Genomic DNA, 17,727 nt, shown 5'->3' with positions numbered 1-17,727 from the left:
CAGGTTTGATTCCAGTCAGGGCACATGCCTGGGTTACCAGCCAGGTCCCCAGTGGGGGCCACATGAGAGGCAACCACACAGTGATGTTTCTCTCTCTCTCTCCCTCCAATCCTCTCTTTAAAAATAAATAAATAAAATCTTAAAAAAATAAAATAAAAAGTAAACAGTGGGACTACATCAAAATAAAAAGACTGTACAACAAAAGAAACCATAAACAAAATATAAAGGCAACTTACTAAATAACATCAAGCATTTACAAATCAAATATCTAATAAAGGGTTAATATAAAAAAATATAAAGAATTCATATAACTTTATAACAAACAAACAATATAACTTTAAAAAGGGCAGAACATCTGGATAAATATTTTCCTAAAGAAGACACCCCCATGACTGACATGAACATGAAGAGATGTTCAAAATGACTAGTCACCAGGGAAATGCAAATCAAAACCACAATAAGATGTCTCCTCATACTTGTTAGAATGGTTTTTATCAAAAAAATACAAAAAATAAAAATAGAGAGGATGTAAAGAAAAAGGAACTCTTGTGCACTGTTGACAGGAATGTAAATTGGTGCAGCCATTGTGGAAAACAGTATGGAGGTACCTCAAAAAATTGAACACAGAGTTACCATATGCCCAAGCAATTCCATTTCTGGGTATTCATCTGAAGACAACCAAACTACTAACTCAAAAAGAGGTATGCATGCACTCATGTTTATTGCAGCATTATTTAGTATAGCTAAAATATGGAAACAGCCTAAGTGTCCACTGATGGATGTATAATTAAAGAAAATGGGTTTCTATACACAATGGAATATTATCTATCCATATAAAAGAATCAAATGTTGCTATTTGTGACAACATGAATGGATCTCTAATGAAATAAGTCAGAAAATAATACCATATGATCTTACTCAAATGTTAAACCTGAAACAACAGGAACCAACAAACAAGCTCATAGATACAGAGAACAAGAGAATGGATTACGGTTGCCAGGTCAGAGGGAAAATGTAAGAAAAACAAGAAGTTTGAAAGACACAAAATTTCAGTTGTAAAATAAGTTAAGTCATGGGGATATAATGTACAACATGCTGACTACAGTTAATGATGCTGCATTGCACATTCAGAAGTTGCCAAGAGAATAGATCCTAAAGTTCTCAAGAAAAAAGGCTTTTTTATAACTCTGTACGGTGATGGAAGTTAACTACACTTGTAATGGTCATTCAGCAACACATAAAAATTTTGAATCATTATGTTGTACAACTGAAACTAACATAATGTTATATGTCAATTATACCTTAATTAAAAATAATTTAAAAAATCATTTAAAAGAAAAAGCAAATAAAGAAATACATTTATATCCACAAAGAGAAGCCACATGGCCTGTGAAGTGGTTACCATGCCGTAAAACTCCATTCTTCTCCCTTAAATCCCACAGATGGAGAACAAAAGCCTGGCATAGAGAAGTCACCCACATTGGTCTAAACTTGGAGACTAAGCACCATAAATATACCTCAGGGGTACATCTTATTCAGTCTATAGACTGGGTTAAATGGCCAATGACAGAGAACACCCTAAACTATGCCGTGGAAGATGTGTGGGGCCTTCTACACAGACTCAGCACCAATTGCAGTTTGAACAAGGCTCCATTGCAGCAAGTGGAAGAGACCATTAATTTAAAAAAAAATCCCTGCTTATACACAAGTTGACCTGCTAGGATTTATAATGAGAAACGCCATGTAAAGTCCCAAAATTTGCCCAAAGTACTAAATTCAAGCCAAAACAAAAATGCTGCAGAAAGCTTACAAAGAAACTGGGACCACAGATTCAAGGCTTTTGAGACCCTTCTCAGTAACACACAGCTAATTAATTGATCTTTGTTAGGGGATAGCTTCGTAGTTCCTCCTATTTCCATTTTTTTAATGGGTAAAACATCAGTGAATCCTAACCACCATGTGATTCTTCCACTGGGTGTTACAAGTTTATGGAAATAATAGTGTTTTTTTTTTTACATTTCTCTTGAAATAATAGTTTTATTGAAAAAGATTAAAATTCTAGAGGATATGAAATAATACATATGTTAAAAGTATTGAAAAATTATTTACAGAATTCTATAGCTCTCTGACTGTTTTTTTTGGCAAACTATACTTAAGGTTTGTAGGCCAGGAGGTGAGAAGCTAAACTCTAAATATTTTTCAAGTTCAACACATCATTTACAGTATTAAGTGACTTCTATATGGCAGAATATTTGCCTGAAGAAGATTAAAGTCCAGAGATTACCCATACCTAACATGGAAAGGGAAAATTCATTTAACAAATTAGAATCTCTATATTTTGTATTTTCAGCCTCTTCCTCTACACTCCTTTTTACCACCACATACCACTCTATTTCATTGTCATGTCATGTCAACAAAACTCTGTTATACATCCTCATTCTGCTCTGGCCAAAATCGATATCTACGATAATATCTTACACTTAAATGCCTTGGAATCTGATTTCTGCTTCCATCATTACTGACATTGGTTTTTAAAGGTCTCAAAATCTAAAGGTCTTTTCTTCATGTTACTTCTAACATTTGATGCAAGTGACAGTTCCCACATTAAAACCCCAAATGCCATTTGTATTCCACTCTATGTTATTGGTCCTCACCTGGATCTCTCTGATCATTCTTTTCTTGTCTCCTTCACTAACCTCCTTCTTTCTATCTTTTCCTATCTTTCTATCAGAGGAATATGTATATTCCCCAAGGTTAGTATAGTTTCTCTTAATGAAATATCTATGGTTTCATTGAGTCCCTCAATATATTTTGTGGGCAGTTCCCTCCTGCCTTTTCTGAGCACAAACCAATATTTGTAAATGTTGGGTGATTTGCCTCAGAGACAGAATAAAGTGGCCTCAAGCTGAAAACATTTTATTCTTCCAGAATCTTGCTTTTCTTCTCTGTGTGACTTTATTAATGTTATGAATTGTTCAATTTAATTGATTGAAGTTTACAATCTTGATATCCTAACTCCATATTTTTTGTAATTCCACCTTCATTTATTCGATTATATATCTATTATATTATATCTTAATACATCAGGAAGTTTAAGACCTTTTTACCTACATTACTAAAGTGACCTCCTAACTTCCCTTCTCCTGCAGAGTTCTCTTGGATACATATTCTTTGAGCAACCCTCTGATTATCTGCCCTCTGCACACTTATAGGGCAAATCAGAAACTTCTGTGCAATTATGGTAAGCCACCAGGAATTTATGGAAGGACAACATGGTCAGAATTGTTTTACATAGATTATTCCAGAAATAATTAGTACAGAGGAATTCTAGTGAGGTTAGAGTAGAATGGAAAGGAGAGAAATGAAAGAGTAGACAAGCTGGACAGTAGTGCCAGGAGTGTCAGGGGGAGATGTAGGAACTAGTGGAATGTGTGTGGAATAGAGGGATTTGTACTGATTTCGTTGCCTCAAGATCTGTGTGGAAATGCATTGTTCCCTGTAAGCTCTCTACCATCTAGAAAAACACCCCCAAAAGAGCAGAGATGGAGTACATGTTCTACCAATAAAATAACTACAAGCATGCTAAACAAAAAATGCAATGCATGTTTAAGTAAGGCAGAGCGTGAAACAAGGAAGATTATAAGTATGACGTTTGATCTGAATTAGAGGTTTGATCTTTTTGTTCACCTGGCCTATAAACTGTCCTGATACAGAGCCTCCATTTTATACTGTACACTGGTGGTAGTAGTGAGATTTAAAACGGTGTAACTTTGGAAAAATGACTTGACACTCTTGAGCTTCACTATTTTTTTCCAATTATAATTGGATCAATAATAAAAATCCCTCATAAGGTTGATGAGAGGTTTAAAAAGAGCAATGAGGCATTAAATGTGTTTAGCAGTTTGACTGGATTTAAGTTCTCCCTAATTAGTACCACTTATACTTGCATTATTATTAGTAAATCTATGTACCTATAAATATACATACATACATAAATACATATATATGAGGTCTGTCTGGGAAAAGTCCAGCCATTATTAACATGACACAATGGTTTATTGTTTTGATGTAACCTGGCAGCCAAGGAGAGTGGACTAGAATGCACACGTGAACAGTGATGACTTTACTGTACTAGTCAACGGCGGCAGTAGACAACATTGAGTGAGCACGTGTACTGTGTGGCCAACACATTCAAACTGACTGAGCAAGTAGAGCGATGAGTCTGCATCAAGTTGTGCATTAAGCTTGAACATTCCCCTCCACAGAAAATATTTGGATGATTCAGAAGGCCCCAGCTATGGGCAACTGGTGATTGGCAGCTTCATCAGGACAAAGTACCCACACATACATCACACGTCATACAGAGTTTTTTGGCAGAACATCAAATCACCCGGGTGATTCAGCCCCCTACAGCCTATATTTGGTGCCCTGAGACTTATGATTTTTCCCAAAACTAAAATCACCTTTGAAAGTGAAGGAATTTCAGACCATTGATGATATTCAGGAAAGTACAATGGGGCAGCTGATGGCAACTGGGAGAACTGTGTGAGGTCCCAAGGTGCTTCCTTCAAAGGGGACTGAGACATCATTGTCTTATGTATAATGTTTCTTGTATCTTGTATCTTCTTTAATAAATGTCTCTATTTTTCATATTACATGCTTAGATACCTTCCAGATAGACCTCGTATAAACATTTATACCTATACACATCTATAACTCCCTATCTATCTATCTATGAATATACATGAAGGGTAGCAATTTTAGCACCAGGTATGGAGATTCAGTCAAAGCACAAGAACTCCAGGTTGGCTAATATATATTTCCTTTGACTTGTTCATGAAAGAAAAGATTCTTATAGAACAAAATACTTTTAGGAAGTACTCCTATTCTGTATCTGCCCCAATGTTCATACTTTCTTGTTTTATATTAGTGCCTTTTGATTCACCTGGATTATAAACTGTCCCGATATGGAGCTGCTGTTTTATACTGTAAACTTGCACTAGGAGTGAAATTTAAAGCCCCATGTTACTTTTATACCTTGGAATGTTTTTGTGCTGGAGAAAGATCTTTAGAGACACAGTACTAAGTATTAGAGAGCAATGAACTGGGTAAAGGGGCGTGAGTGAGGTCGGTCTTTCTGGGTTGTTTCACACGCTGTGAGCGAAGAACAGCCTCACTGCATTTCTAAACAGAAGAGGGCACTGAGGTCCGTGTACTCTGGGTCAGGTCCCCTTAGTGGGGCCATTTTGCTGAAGGTCATCTATCACGTATAGACAGAGTAATTTGTGATTTCTATAAATAGTACAATGATGTGTTTGGATATACTTCAATAAACAAAATACTTGTGAATTTATAATTTATATTATAGAATTGAGGATTTGAGAACAATTTGCCACAAGTCAGCTTTGATTCACTTATCATAAGTGTCCTTTAAAGCATACAATTATGCATTTTAATTTAAAAAATTTGTGCTCTCAAAGAATCTATACAGTTGTTTGTCAAGGGAGCATACACTAAAAGTTACTATAACCAATGTGATCAGAATAATCATCTTTTTAAAGAAAGACTTAAACCATACTGAGTAATATATTTTGTAGTAAAAAAGAGCTGTTTTGTTTATAAAAGATATTACAAACTAATTTATTTAGCATTAAAATTGGATATTTTTACAAATAATAAAATTATTCATGCTAATGTAACTCATTCATATTAATTGATTCTCAACCGATTTAATGAAGTTATTATTATAGGGCCTCATGGATGAATGAAGTAAAGCTTGTGGTATTCTGTGGAGCTAGTAATTATTCAAATAATTTCATTAGGTGTTAAATGCTAGAAAAATGAGCTTTTAAAGTCTAAGATCGATTTTACTTTAGGAGAAAAAGTTATGAAAAAGCTAGAGAAGTAATTTTTGAGTTTTGTACAAAAATGAAAGGTTAAATTAAAGGGCTTAAATACAAAGTCTATAAAAATCATATAATCTCTCAAAGAGTTAAGGAGGTTATTTTAATTAACTGCCTCAAGGAAAACTAATGACATATTCTGAATCAAAATCATCTAAATGCCCTGAAAAGCAGTATGTTTGAATTTAGATATGAACTATCAGTTACAAAGGATGGCATATAAAGTTATTTTTGAAGCAAGAGATAGCATAAGGAGATTTTAATCCTGATTCATTCTATTTAGTCTTGCTTATATAAATTATTTCTAAAAACCCAAACTGTGGAGAGACGGCTTTGAGCTTTGGATTTCTGAAGGACGTCTGAGAAGGGTATAGTGTCACATTATCAACTCCATATTCTCATCAGCATGGTAATAAGCTAATCTGGTGACGAAGTTTTATGTGGTGTATTCCTGCTTGCTACTGAAGAGAAATCACTATGCTAGGTGAGGAAATTAGCCTCGTGATACACATAAGCTGCAGTAATAACAGACACTTTATCAGAATAACCTTATCAATAACCAGTAACAATTGTCACTAGTAATAATATGCCAACTTTGTGTTAATGCCTTTCTTCCTGAATTAAAAAAAAAAACAGTTCACAGACATGACTTCTTTACCTCATTAATTTTTACTATACCCTTATGCAGCATGTATTTACTAATGCTAAACCACATTATAAACATTAACTGAGCTGAGCCATCTTTATAAGTATTCATTTGAGGACTTAAAGTGAAAGATCCTCATGGATCCTTAGACATGTGAGAGATAGGTTAAAAGGGGAAGATGAGCAAGTATGCAGCAGCTGCTCAAATCCATTAGCTGCTCAAATCAAAATTTAAAAAGGATTTATAAATGAATGCCGTGAATAGCTTCATGATTAAATTCTAGTTACATTTAAAGAATTGGCTTCATTTTATATCAGGCTAATTAAACTTGCTATTCAAGTGATGTAGGGATGTTGTTATGATCTCTATATAAAGCCTTAAATAAGAGATTTCTATGAGAATTAAAACTCAAGAAAAGATTTTCTTCTCTTAAAAAACTTCAGGAAAATTAGACTCTTTGATTGTTTGTATTTTTTTCTTTTGCTTTGACCACTGGGAGTCCTAAGAAAATATTGATGTCTTGCCAACAATAATTGTGAGACAGTATGGCCTATACTGTCTTGACCTCTACTTATGAAATATATCTTTTTTCCAGATGTTCTATTTATTTATTAACATATTTACCTTTTATGGTATATAATTTTATATAGCAAGTCATCAAAATTACCTTTGGAATGAAGATTACATACCATATTAGTGTAAAAATAATTATTATATAAATATAGCAATATATTTGCTATTTTTGCATTTGTTGATATATAGAGTAAAAAGTCAGTTGGAATAAAACTTTACCAGGAACTAAATTTGTTATGCTTAACTTCATTTTTTCACACATTAGATATAAGTGTTATTCTTGTTAAATTACCAGGTAAAGGTGCCCAACACTAACTTCCTTATTACCATTCTCTCCAAAAGAACCTATGACAATATTATCAGTGTTTGATAATAGCCATAGTCCTGTCTCAAATGAATTTAGAAAATTTAGCTTTCCAGACCCTAACCGTATACCATCCAATTATTTTTTTTAATTATGAAGAAAGATATTTATCAAAAGAGATAATGTGATAATAAAAAATAACTACACAGCAAAGTTACTATAAAACCCCAAATTCCAGATTTGTAAAAGACCCAATGCTCCTTCGTTTTAAACTGCCATAAGAAAACATAAGCAAGGGTTTTATTAACTAAATTTGAACAATAATAAAAAAAGCAAAATGATTACATGCTTATTTTTGTTACTAGTACTTATTTTTGTTATATAAAGCTCAAAAATTTGAATATAAGATGGTGGTTGGTGAAGAAAACATATAAGAATTTTTTTAAGATTGCAATATAATTATAACTTAAGAGAGTAATTAAGGCCTGACTGGCGTTGCTCAGTTGGTTGGGAATCACCTTGCAAAGGGCCACCAGTTCAACTCCCAGTCACGGCATGTGCCTCTGTTTCAGGTTCGGCCCCACCCCCACCCCCATCCCTACATCAGGGTGTATGTGAGAGGCAGCCAGTCAGTGTTCCTCTTTGACATCAGTCTCTCTCTCTCTCTTTCTTCCTCTCTTCCCCTCTGTCTAAAGATAAGTAAATAAAATGTTTTTAAAAGGGAGGAATTAAAAATAAAATTGAGTATGTCATAAAATGAATAAAATACATATTTGTATTAGAATAGGAAAAGGTTCAGTGCCCCTACAGTTAAATAAGATGTATCACTTGTAAACTGAATATATATTTTATAATATAACAATCTATGTTGGTTGTGAGGATTAAATGAGTTAATGTATTTTAAAATATTACTGTCACAGAATTAAGTATTCAATAAATACAGAAGTAGGCAAAAGTAAGTTTACAGTTGTGAGTATGCAAAACACAGAGTTTATTCTTGTATTATTATTTATTATTATTGTACTATATTCCATACTAACAGCTATAAACTTTCTTCTGCCTACCCCTGCATAAAGTACCAATATAATCTCTGGAGTTTTAAAAAGATGTTAGTTTTTAAAAATCTTTTGCTAAACTAATTTAATAATAATCTCATTTTAACGGCACACAGAACTTATGAGGAACAATTTTATATGCACTTTTAGCACTTAGATTATTGTTTCCATGTTATTGTCAATGAAGTAGCTGAATCTAGGCTTGACCTGGAGGGTGGATAGGGAATCAAGACGCTGTTAGCAGGGAGCCAGAATCATTTAAAATATATTGCTGGTTAATAAGAGGACAAAAATGTTAGAATAGCCAAACTGTGACAATTTGTGTATGCATAAAAATAAATTGAATCTGCAAAACTCATGTGTCTCTAATGCTTCTCAAAATCAAGTGCTTCATATGATGTATGTGTGTCTATATGTCTATAATGTAAATGACATTTTCACGGAAAAGAGAGAAGACTCTAATAGGTTATGTTTACATTTTGTTTAATATATAAAATTATTAATACATGAATATCTTGATTCTTCAATTAAATATGTACCTATTTATAATATAGATCAGTGCCTTTTTAAACCAATATAATTAGAAGAGATCCATCTAATGTTTATCTAACATTTCGAGTAGGTCTTAGAATCACATCATTTTAAGAAAATGTTATATTCCAAAGGATAAAGACATATGTAAAAGCTATTGATTTAAGTTATCATTGATAACACAACAATAATATTCAATTAATAAAGAGTCAGAGTCTGTTAAAATGGGTCTCACTTTTGAATGAAGCAACCAAAATTCAATTGGTTAGTAATTCATAAATCGAATGTGGATTGGGTAATATGATCCTCTTTTCTATTTTATTTTAGAAGATCACAGTAAAAAACATATCTGATAAAATCTCTCTCTTTATATATGTACATATATATAATGGTAAAATTAATGTATAAAAAGTAAAAATGTTTACATAATAAAATTGTTGTAAACTGACTAATGTATAAAATTATAACTCAAGTATAAGCAGAAGACAGCTTAATTATAAGTATTAATTTAAAAAGTTTTATAATCTTCATAACTTGCAAATTTTATCTAATTTTATGACATTTATAACATTTAATAGACTTATATATTACATTTGAGTATGTAATTTTACACAGGTTTAAATAATTTTCTAAATTTACTAAATATATGTTTTAAAATGTTATTGTAGAGTGAGTATTTAATTTTTTACTTAATGGTTGATGGATATAAAGGATTGATAATTTCAGTTTTACAGTGTATCATCAATGAGGAGGTTCTCCCACCCAAAAAAGTCCTTTGAACTTTAAACATTCTATTAAAAATAAATAGTGAGTTAATTTTCTTTGTATTTATGAGGCTGGACATAGAGATTCATGATATGAAGGAAAGTTGGCAAAGAGTTTTTGATCTTACTTTACCTTTGTGTCATTTTACTTCCTTTCGGAGCCCCCTCTTTTTTCTCACCAACTGCCCACTTCATTTTCTGCCCTCATCACAAACTACCTTGACACCCAGAATCCTACAGCACTCATGCTCACACCCAAGGATCATAGAAAGCAAGCTGATTGACTTCGCCTTTTCTCTCTATCTTCTATATTTGGATTTTCCTCAAAGATAACCTGGAAAACAAGATAAAACTAAATCTGAAAACTTAGTTTTCTTTACATCATCAATACAGATATCTGGCAGACTAATTGAGTCAGGAGGGGCCTTCCCTATTTAAATGACAAACTGCTTCAACCAGGCACGTTTGGGATCTTATGTGTAATTGTGGCCTCCAGAACACTGATGAGTGAAAAATCATGTGAGTAGGGAGGGGCAGGGACATAGATGCTACCAAAAAGTGCTTATATATATCTACCCATAAGTTTCAGTTAAAAATAAAGCAAATGTTGTTCTAAACTAAGCACAACAGCTTGATGATAAGATGCTTAGATAGACAGATAGATGATAAATAGATGATAGATAGATAATAGATTAGATAGACAGTTGATACAGATAGATAACAAACTGTGAGCTTTCTTTCCCTAGTCATTGAACTGTAAATGCTGGGACCAAGGTGCTCACTGCCAGTGGGGGTGAATATTTGATAGCTGTGACTAATCTTTGCAGGAATCCTAGGAAGCACAGCCATACCAACATGTAGGATCTTGACTCTGGGTGGTGAACACACAATAAATTATATAGATGATACAGTATAGAATTGTACCCTTGCAACTTATGTAATTTTATTAACTAATATAATCCCAATAAACTCAATAAAATATTTTTAAAAGACATGTACGATCTTCCAGTAAAGATATTTCTGCTCTGAAGCGTGCAGGAATGCTCACATATTTTGCCAACATGCTGATTTTGAGGGTGGAAAAAAGCTTGATATACAGGCTAGTATGAATCAATGTATATACATGTGTCAGATTGTGTAGTACAAAGAGAAAGGTGTAAGTCACTAATATTTGCACATAATATTCTCTGGATTTGCTCTGTCTTTCTTGAAAAAACTGTACTCAATAGAAAAACAATTAGAATTTTTTGTTTATCAGGTTATTTTTTTAAATGTGTATACTGAAAAGTAATAGGTTCTTTGATGTACCACATCATTATATTCTAAAACAAAGTGTATATAGGCTACTATTATGGTGTGTTTAGTGTATGTAAAGTTCCTGTATAAACTCCCTAGCTAAATCTACTTTATAATATTTAGATTTTTCTGGGACCTAGATCAATGTTCTTCAAACTGATCTACTATTATTTCTTCCTTTCCTTTTCTCCTTCACACTTCTATAATAGGTTATCTGGATTCTGGGTCAATAATCCAGAAATAATATGTGATAAAGATTATATTAGAAATAATATGTGATAAAGATTATATAAAGAAAAATCAATTATTTCATTCTTCAAGGTGTAATTTTTACTTAAAGATAAGAATTATGTAGCCAATATAGTTACATATAAATTATAACATAAAGATTCATGGTCCTCCTATCTATATTTTATAATTTGTAATTCTCAAGAATTTAAATCAAGCAGGATTACTTACTAAGAAATAATACTGATGTCCTTTTCTTTTTTTTTTAACCTAGTAGTCTATCTTCAATTTGGTGTAAACCTTCATTACAAGTGAAAAAGTTTGAGTTTAAAAATCATTACATTTAGTTAATTAGATGTATGATCTATTTTAGAAATGTATATATTATACTGTATATGTAACAGTACATGTAGTATCCTTTTTCTATAAAAAATATTGAGACAACTGGTTAGGAAATTCTAGTCAGAATCTAAAATATTTGCATTTCAGAGACATTTCTTTGGTTACATGACCATAAACAGAATTTTTAATGTATGCCAACTTATGTGCAAAAGAATCTGTAGCAAATAGACTATAATAAACAGAAGCAATAAAAGCAGATAAGTAGATATTTTAAAAAGCAGACAGAATTAGAAATCTATTTTTACTAGATTTCAAAAAGTATTTGAGTTCTAAAAATAAAACTTTATCTGCTTCCATGAATAGTTTTTTAAACTCCTAGGCTAAAATATGCTTTATTTGAAGAAGACAAACTTGTCAAAGAATTTCAAAATTTTTAAGTAGAAATGTATTGTTCTAATACTTACCAAGGTCTTTCACTGTTTTTAAATTTTGAGGTCTTCTGCTTTTTGCCTAACTCAACTTTAAAATTAAATACATATACACTATATACATACATATGGAAAAAAACAGACTTTACTCACAGGCAAACTGAAGTATGGCTTCTCTACTGAGGATACTTCCGTAAGTGTTGGCTGCTAGACACTGATAATGACCAGAATCTTTTGCTTCACTTGGATTGCTTATAATGAAGGTCCCATCTATCAAACTGTAGCGATAATCACTTTCTAAATCAATCTCTGTTCCATTTCGAAGCCATCTTAAGAAAAATCAGAAGACAGACAGTAAAAATTACTTGAGACATTATAATACTCCTTGAGAGTGCCAGAATCTCACTGAAGGGAATTTTTAAGATATAGGTAAAATGAATAACGGTGACTTTCTACCTGTAATTGGGAACTGGGTTGCTACGAACTTCACAATTCAGTGCTACTTTCTTTTCATCAGAATCAGTTGGGAAAATTATATCATCTGGTTCTTGGACAAATACAGGCCCATAGTCCACGCTTTCTGTAAGGACCAAAAAGATGTACTTTAAAACTTCTTTGAATATCAAGACATGTTTTTTTCTCAATTATGTATGCATTCAAAATGCTTGCTCTTTTCTTCTTCTCAAAGGCACGTTACCAAAAAAAGATATAGCCATCAAGTTGTATTGTTTTAATAAATTGAGACCTAAATAGAACATTTTTGTAATTGACTGAAATTACTTTTAAAGGTATGCTGTATAATGGAAAAACAAGCATTTAAATAATTGTTGTTGTACATTTTAAAATATATATTTTTGTATTTATCTAAAACAGAATATTACCATAGTTAAAAACATTATTTAATGATTTTACTCATATGTGGAATCTAATGAACGAACTAAAGTAACAAAGAAAATGGGGACAGAATCATAGATGGAAACCAGGATGACAGCTCTGGGGGATCGTTAGGGGGTGGAGGGACAGGGACGGAGCAAAAAGGAAACAGACTCCTGGACATCGACAACAGTGTGGCGATTGCTGGGGGGAGGAGAGTATAAAAGGACTAAATGGTAATGGAAAACATACAATAAAGATTAAATTTAAAAAGCTTTATTTAAAAAAACTAAAAGTTTGTAAAAACTCTCAGAGTGTTAAAAACAGTGTACAATAAAAAAAAAACCGAATTAATATTGTGTTACTGCTCCAACACTACAGATATGAAAAAACCAGAGTTCAAGCATTCTTCATGTATTCTTTTCTTCACTCATTCAATCAAGAACTACTTAGTAATGCTGAAGTGTAGGGAAAATTATATAATGCAAATAAGTATATTCTTATAGACTAAATAAAATACATCTTCAAAAATTCAACTGAACAAAAATGTCAAAACTGTATAGAATTAAACATTCACCAATAAGTAAATAAAATAAATAAAAACATCAGAAAAGAATTAAAAAGGCACAAAGAGAGCTCATGTAAATTTATTATGTGCCTACTGTATGCCAGATAACAGATTCTATCTCATTTAATTAGCCAATACCAGAGAAAGTCTATAATAAACATAATTTTATACCAAACATAATTTTACACTAAAGAAAATTTCATGGAAAAGTAGAAATAAATATCGGCCCCAAATACCAGGTTGGGCTTCAGAAGGATAATTCTGTTGGAGAAATGATGACTAATTGTGCTGTGGACGTATAAATCACGTTAGCCCGTAGTAGCGGAAGAGTTTACAGAATTATATGCATACCCAGAGCATCCTGCAGTGTGACTTTAGGAAGAAGTACAAATATTTTGCTTCATTTTTATTAATCATGGATTTGATTGCATGGTAGGTAACCTTAGATCAAGATTCTCTCCTTGGCACCAGTGACATTTTGGGGTATTCTGTGCTGTGAGGCTATCCTGTGCATTATGAGATATTTCCCATCCTCTCTGGCCCCTCTTCCCTACATTTCAGTAGTGCACCTCCCCAAAAGGTGATCATTAAAAATGACTCCAGGTGCTGGTAAATTTCTCCTCGGATCAACATTACCCCTCTTTTAAAACCACCACCTTAGGAAAATGAAGAGGGAAGATTTTAGATCACATGTATTTCCAAAGTCTGTACTGAAAATTAGAGGTTAACATCCTCCGTGAATAACCACTAGAAAATAACAGGAAAGAAGTGCAGGGTGAGTGTCCTAGAAAATTTGATCTTTAAAAATCATAACTGAAAATGTTTTATAACTTCATACTTAAAATATGGGTACACTGATTTTCTTTCTTTAAATGCATCATATGTTCTTTGGGAGGGGGGAGCAAAGAAAATTGTTCATGGTGTTCTGACCATTCGTCCAATAAAAGCTGAGCACTCACTATGGTAACGCACTAAGAAGGATTTTTATTTAGTCCTGGATAATTTAGCTGAGTTCTTTTACTTAACCTACAACAACAAAATGAAAACAACTGACATGTGTTTCTCTACACCAAATTATATTGCTCTCATTTAAAACTTTTATTCAAAAGAGGAAAATAAAGGATTGGATAACTAAATGACTAGAGGAAATTATTGTCAAAATGTTGCATTTGTTTTTGCATCATAACTTTATAAAATTTTAGAAAAATACATAAAATCTTAGAGTTAAACTATTTATTTAGAGTTAAACTATTTCATGACTTATTTTTCAAGCAAGTCATGAAAAATAATCTCTTCTAATCTTTTAACATTAAGATGATGATTTAGGTAGAGATTATAAATGCTTATGATGTGTAAAATTAACATTTAATAAATATGTTTCACATATGTATGAATTACAACACTCATGAGCTTTAGAGTCAGACATACTTTGGTTTAAACTTCAGTACCATAATTTTCTAGCTTTGTGCCAACTGCCTTTATCCTTTGCTGCACCATTTATTAATTGTAGATAATAAGGTTTCCCTGTGGTATTATATTGAGGATTAATTGATATTAACATTTATAAATACAATGCATAGTATAAGTACTCAATAAGTTATAATAAATTTTACTTGTGGTATAATACTATATGTCAGACATTATACTGAAAACTTTATTGTAATGTATTCTGCAACACAACCACCATGTGGTCAGAAATAGTCCTCCCATTTTATAGATGAAAAAATTGACCTTGATATCAAAAAACTAAATTTATATAACAAAAAAATTAACCTGAAATACAAATCCATGACTGTTAGTATCTAGAACCTGAGTACCACTACTACTATGACTTTTACAATACTTATTAACATTATACTTATGTTATAGTATTTCTAAAGCAATTTTATATTATTTAATTATATGAGCTGAGCATTATCATAATTTCTAATTCAAAGATGAAAACTCTCAGGTTTTGAGAGACTTATACAAAATTAGCCAGACAGGAAATAGTTGATTTTAGCAAGTTCCTCTGGTTTCAAAACTTAGTTTCTGAATATCGTCAAAACAGACAAGAGAAATAAAAGATTGTCAGTCTGGGAAAAGCAGAGGATAAGATTTGCTAAATTATCAGACTCGTCATATGAAAAACATGTGACAAGTCTGAATGACATTTATTCTATTATGACTGCCCATGCTCTGTTACATAACTCTTTATGTTCATTGTCACTCCAAAAGCATCTTAGGGTGCACTCACTCACCCTCTCTCTCTCTCTCATTTTTCTCTTAGAAATAAAATTCACTGGAAGGGGTAAAAGATCATGTGTCTACATAGGATAATGATTAATGAGACTTTCTCTGAAGAGATTGGGTTTTAAAGTTTTATATTAAAAAGGAATTATAGGTAAACTCAAAGATTACTTAATTTATTCTCATATAATCATCAATTCCATCTATTGATGAGGATCATGCGTTCATTATTTAAAGCAATGTCCTTACATTTTGCAGTTTTTAGTTTGGTGGAATATGTAACTCGTGTAGATTGACTTCAAAACTTACATGACAGTAAACCATCACAAAGACCTTGATAACCAATAAATCGAAATCTGTACTTAACAAGGTAGAAATCTTTGGGATAGTTTTGTAACAGGCAGATGCCATTACACGGGATCTTAAATTTTTCATAGGAGTGATGTTTTTGAGTTTTTTTCCTTTGTTCAGACTTTTAATGAACAGACCATAAAATATTTGTAAATGATTGAACCTAAAATTCGAGTGGTTATTATCTGTGAAATATCAGATTCATCTCTCAAGAGTGTCTTTTATTCAGAAGAGGATTATTTCAGTTTTGAAATGATCAGTGTTTTTCCCCTTCAAAGAATGATGAAATTAACATCCCTGTTCTCACTTTTCCCAAGTTAACTTCCTGAACTTTTCAGTTTTCTTTGTTAGTCACAGTTCACATGGTTTCTTATTCATAGTTATGACTAGTAAAAGATTAAACATTTATTATATCTTCTTACCACAGGTTTCAATTTGTAAGTTTTTTTATTTTTTCCCCAATAAAAAGATCATATGTGTAATAGACTTTGTTATATGGCTAAGAATATCTGTTTGTTGTCTTAATGACAACTTGACTGGGTATCAAATTAAGCATTACTATTAACAATTATAGATATTCTTCCACTCTCTGTGTGCACATTTAATATTACCATAGTGATGTACAAGTTCCAGACTGACTTTCTTCATTCCTCAGTGACTGGATTTTATGCCTGGATACCCACAAGCCTCTTTCCTCATCATTTAATTTCTAGAATTTTGCTTGATATATCTTGGTACAATTTGTATAACTTTCAGTTTCTAGAATTTCTTTTTCAACATTTCTTTATTTGTTCTGTTCTCCTCATATCACTTAGACATAGCTTACATTTTTAATGTCTTTTTTATCATCTCTGTAAAAAACTTTTATATATTTATTCTTTACCTATTTGTTTGACTTTTTCCAATTTGATTGCTATGTTTCTATCTTTTTAGTTGCGTCTACATTACCAGTAATAAGCGTGTGTGAAATCCTGGCCTAGTTACAAAAATCCCACATGGTTCGCTATCCTCTCTCTCTTCTTTTGTCAACTAGCTGAAGGTAAAGGAACAGTGGATGCCAACAAAGCTTTGATAGATAACAAAGTTGTTATATGGACCAAATCTGGTTCCCAACTCTCCATATTGAAGACCGAATGGAATATGACATGAATAAGAAATAAATGTGTATTGTGTTGAGAAATTGTTGTAATATCCAGAATTTCATATTTTGATTAATATTATATTTAAACAAATGATTTTCAAGCTTTAAAAACATAATTTTATTAGAAAGTAATGTACACTGACATAAATATCCTTTAAATATAGAGACCTACTTATATATTTTTCTCCTTAATTCAGGCTTTTTAATAACAACCTAGTTAAAGTGTACCCCCAGATCTAGCGCTTATGACAGGAGATATCCAATAATTCAACCTGATATCTCACTTTATCAGTTACAGTGCTGCAGTTGTTATAACCAGTTTTCCATTTGATCCTTAAGCACCCGTCCTTCTTCATCTGCCCAAATTCTGAAAATAGGTTTCTATCCTATGTCTCTATTCTTAAACCCTATTTTGTTAAACCTTCCAGAAAGCCCAGGGTTATTATTTAGACATTTGTATTATATGGATGCTGCGATTCTTGTTTTGTATTTTTA

The 17,727-nt window shown here is 32.1% G+C and overlaps 1 protein-coding gene across 1 annotated transcript in view; it reads right to left on the bottom strand.

Moving 5' to 3' along the window:
• The window catches only part of LOC118975715 (contactin-5-like), a 230,185-nt gene that overhangs the window by 188,330 nt on the left and 24,128 nt on the right, over positions 1–17,727 (bottom strand). The window contains exons 3-4 of the mRNA XM_037029795.1: positions 12,527–12,650; positions 12,224–12,399 (exon numbers count right to left, since the gene is read on the bottom strand). Coding sequence (XP_036885690.1) covers positions 12,224–12,399; positions 12,527–12,650 — 300 coding nt within the window. The remainder of the gene's footprint in view (positions 1–12,223; positions 12,400–12,526; positions 12,651–17,727) is intronic.

This window comes from Sturnira hondurensis, unplaced genomic scaffold (genome assembly GCF_014824575.4).
Source record: "Sturnira hondurensis isolate 20B ecotype Veracruz unplaced genomic scaffold, ASM1482457v3 Scaffold0020489, whole genome shotgun sequence".
Lineage (NCBI taxonomy): Eukaryota > Metazoa > Chordata > Mammalia > Chiroptera > Phyllostomidae > Sturnira > Sturnira hondurensis.
This window is presented reverse-complemented; position numbering and strand designations above follow the sequence as displayed.